The sequence below is a fragment of the Arachis ipaensis genome, chromosome B07 (assembly GCF_000816755.2).
Source record: "Arachis ipaensis cultivar K30076 chromosome B07, Araip1.1, whole genome shotgun sequence".
Lineage (NCBI taxonomy): Eukaryota > Viridiplantae > Streptophyta > Magnoliopsida > Fabales > Fabaceae > Arachis > Arachis ipaensis.
The window spans coordinates 10,434,134-10,435,874 of NC_029791.2; the positions used below are offsets into that span (position 1 = coordinate 10,434,134).

The following is a 1,741-nucleotide window of genomic DNA, read 5'->3' on the forward strand; positions in this document are numbered from 1 at the left end:
TGAGTTTTTCTATAAAATATATGTTAAAAATATTTTAACTTTGGGTAAAAGTTGTTAGTTTTTAATTTACTTGAAACTAATTTCAGTAAACAAGAATAAATACATAATTTTTTTGTTGAATTGTGTTTATTTTAGGATAAATTTGGTTAATTAGAAGTCCTATATTTTTATTCATTTAAACGTTAAAAATAATCAAAAAAATAAGTTAAAATTTCTAATTATTGTTATAAAAGAAGAGTTCAATTAAGAAGCTATTTTTATTGCCAATTTCAGCTAACATGCTTACTTTTTCAATGTACAATAAAAAGGGCATTAATGTCTTTTTGTTTATTATTTATGTATTAGTGTCAGTCATATCCTTCGTTCTACTAAGCACAACCTTAATATCTCTTTATCTTTCTATTATGAGACACTGTACTCATCAAAGAGGCAAAGACAACAATATAAAGATGTGTTTGGTAAATGAAGAGCTTGAAGGAGAAGGGACGGGAAAAAAAAGAGTTAGTGAATAAAGTAGAATTGAAACCCAATCCTTTTTCACTCAAAAAGGCAAACTTGTAATCACAGCCTTAAAACAATTTAATGGTGGTTTTTCCTTGTTTGTACAGTAAACTAAACTCAAAGCTGAGAAAGAAAAAACTCAAACCTGAATGACATGGTTTTTGAAGCTGACATTCTCTTTCTCCTTGCGGGTTCTGTACTCAATGTAGAGAATGCTTATCAAATAAGCAGTCCAACTACCAAGAATTCCATAGAAGATTTGTAGTATGATTCCTGAAAGCATCCCTAGCTGTGAGAATGAGTATGGCAGTGTTAACAGAACCTGTGCTACCTGCAATATATAACAAACAGAATAATCTCAGTTAGTTAGTTAGTTTCAACAATTATGAAATGAATTGAAACTGTTCTGTGTATATACCTGATTTGAGGCACAGCTGAACCAAGCATCATAAGCAGAACCACCATGCCAGAGAAGGCTTTTCAAGGAGGAATGTGAACCTGAGCCACCACCTTCTTTCTCCAACTCCTCTCTTTCTTCTCTTTCAATTGTTTCATTCAGGCTTGACATCATGGTTTCTTCACCTCCTTGCTTCTGTCTTGACATTGTTTTTATGGTGATAAAGATCTGAAGAAGAAGAAGAAGAAGAGATCACATTAAACAGTGTTAAAATCAAGACATGTACCAAACCCCATGATCAAAACACAAAAAGGAGATACCGAACCGTGTATGATAAACAGTAAAAGCTACCTAATCTTAGTCAATAATGTTGCTTTGTGATGAAAGGAAAGGTTTTTTCTTTTCTTTTTCTCCTATCTTGCTGCTGATTGACAGAGAAAATCATAGGCTTTTTTCCCACTCTGATCCTACTGCCAAATAGAGTGAAGGCCTTAAATCCTAAAAATTATACTTGTTCTTTTTCTTCTTTTGTGATCTGTGGTGATATATAGCTGAGTTGCTGTTAAGGTAAGAAGAGTCAATAAGGTTCTTAAATGCAGTTTTTTATTTCCCCCCCCTTTTTTTTTTCTTTCTGTACAAGGAATTGGCAGTGAGCTGGTAGTTTCAATGCAAAAGATATCAATGATAATAATAATAATAATAACAATAACAATAATAATAAGTAATCTTGTGGTGGAAAATTAAACCCTGTAAGGAAGCTAAGTAAGCACAGAAAGTAGTACTATGTTACTACTGTTTTTGATGAAGGGGGTGTTGATGGATGGTGATTGTTGGATTTGGAGG

At 32.4% G+C, this 1,741-nt stretch overlaps 1 protein-coding gene across 2 annotated transcripts in view; it reads right to left on the reverse strand.

Moving 5' to 3' along the window:
• Positions 1-1,735, reverse strand: part of LOC107609232 (auxin transporter-like protein 1) — a 6,964-nt gene extending 5,229 nt beyond the window's left edge. Inside the window, exons 1-3 of one of the 2 annotated variants that reach the window (XM_016311114.2) lie at positions 1,681-1,735; positions 920-1,126; positions 647-832 (exon numbers count right to left, since the gene is read on the reverse strand). In XM_016311114.2, the coding sequence (XP_016166600.1) occupies positions 647-832; positions 920-1,105 (372 nt within the window). In that variant the 5' untranslated portion in view covers positions 1,106-1,126; positions 1,681-1,735. Of the gene's footprint in view, positions 1-646; positions 833-919; positions 1,127-1,249 lie in introns of both variants that reach the window. The other variant, XM_016311113.2, reaches the window with a different exon arrangement.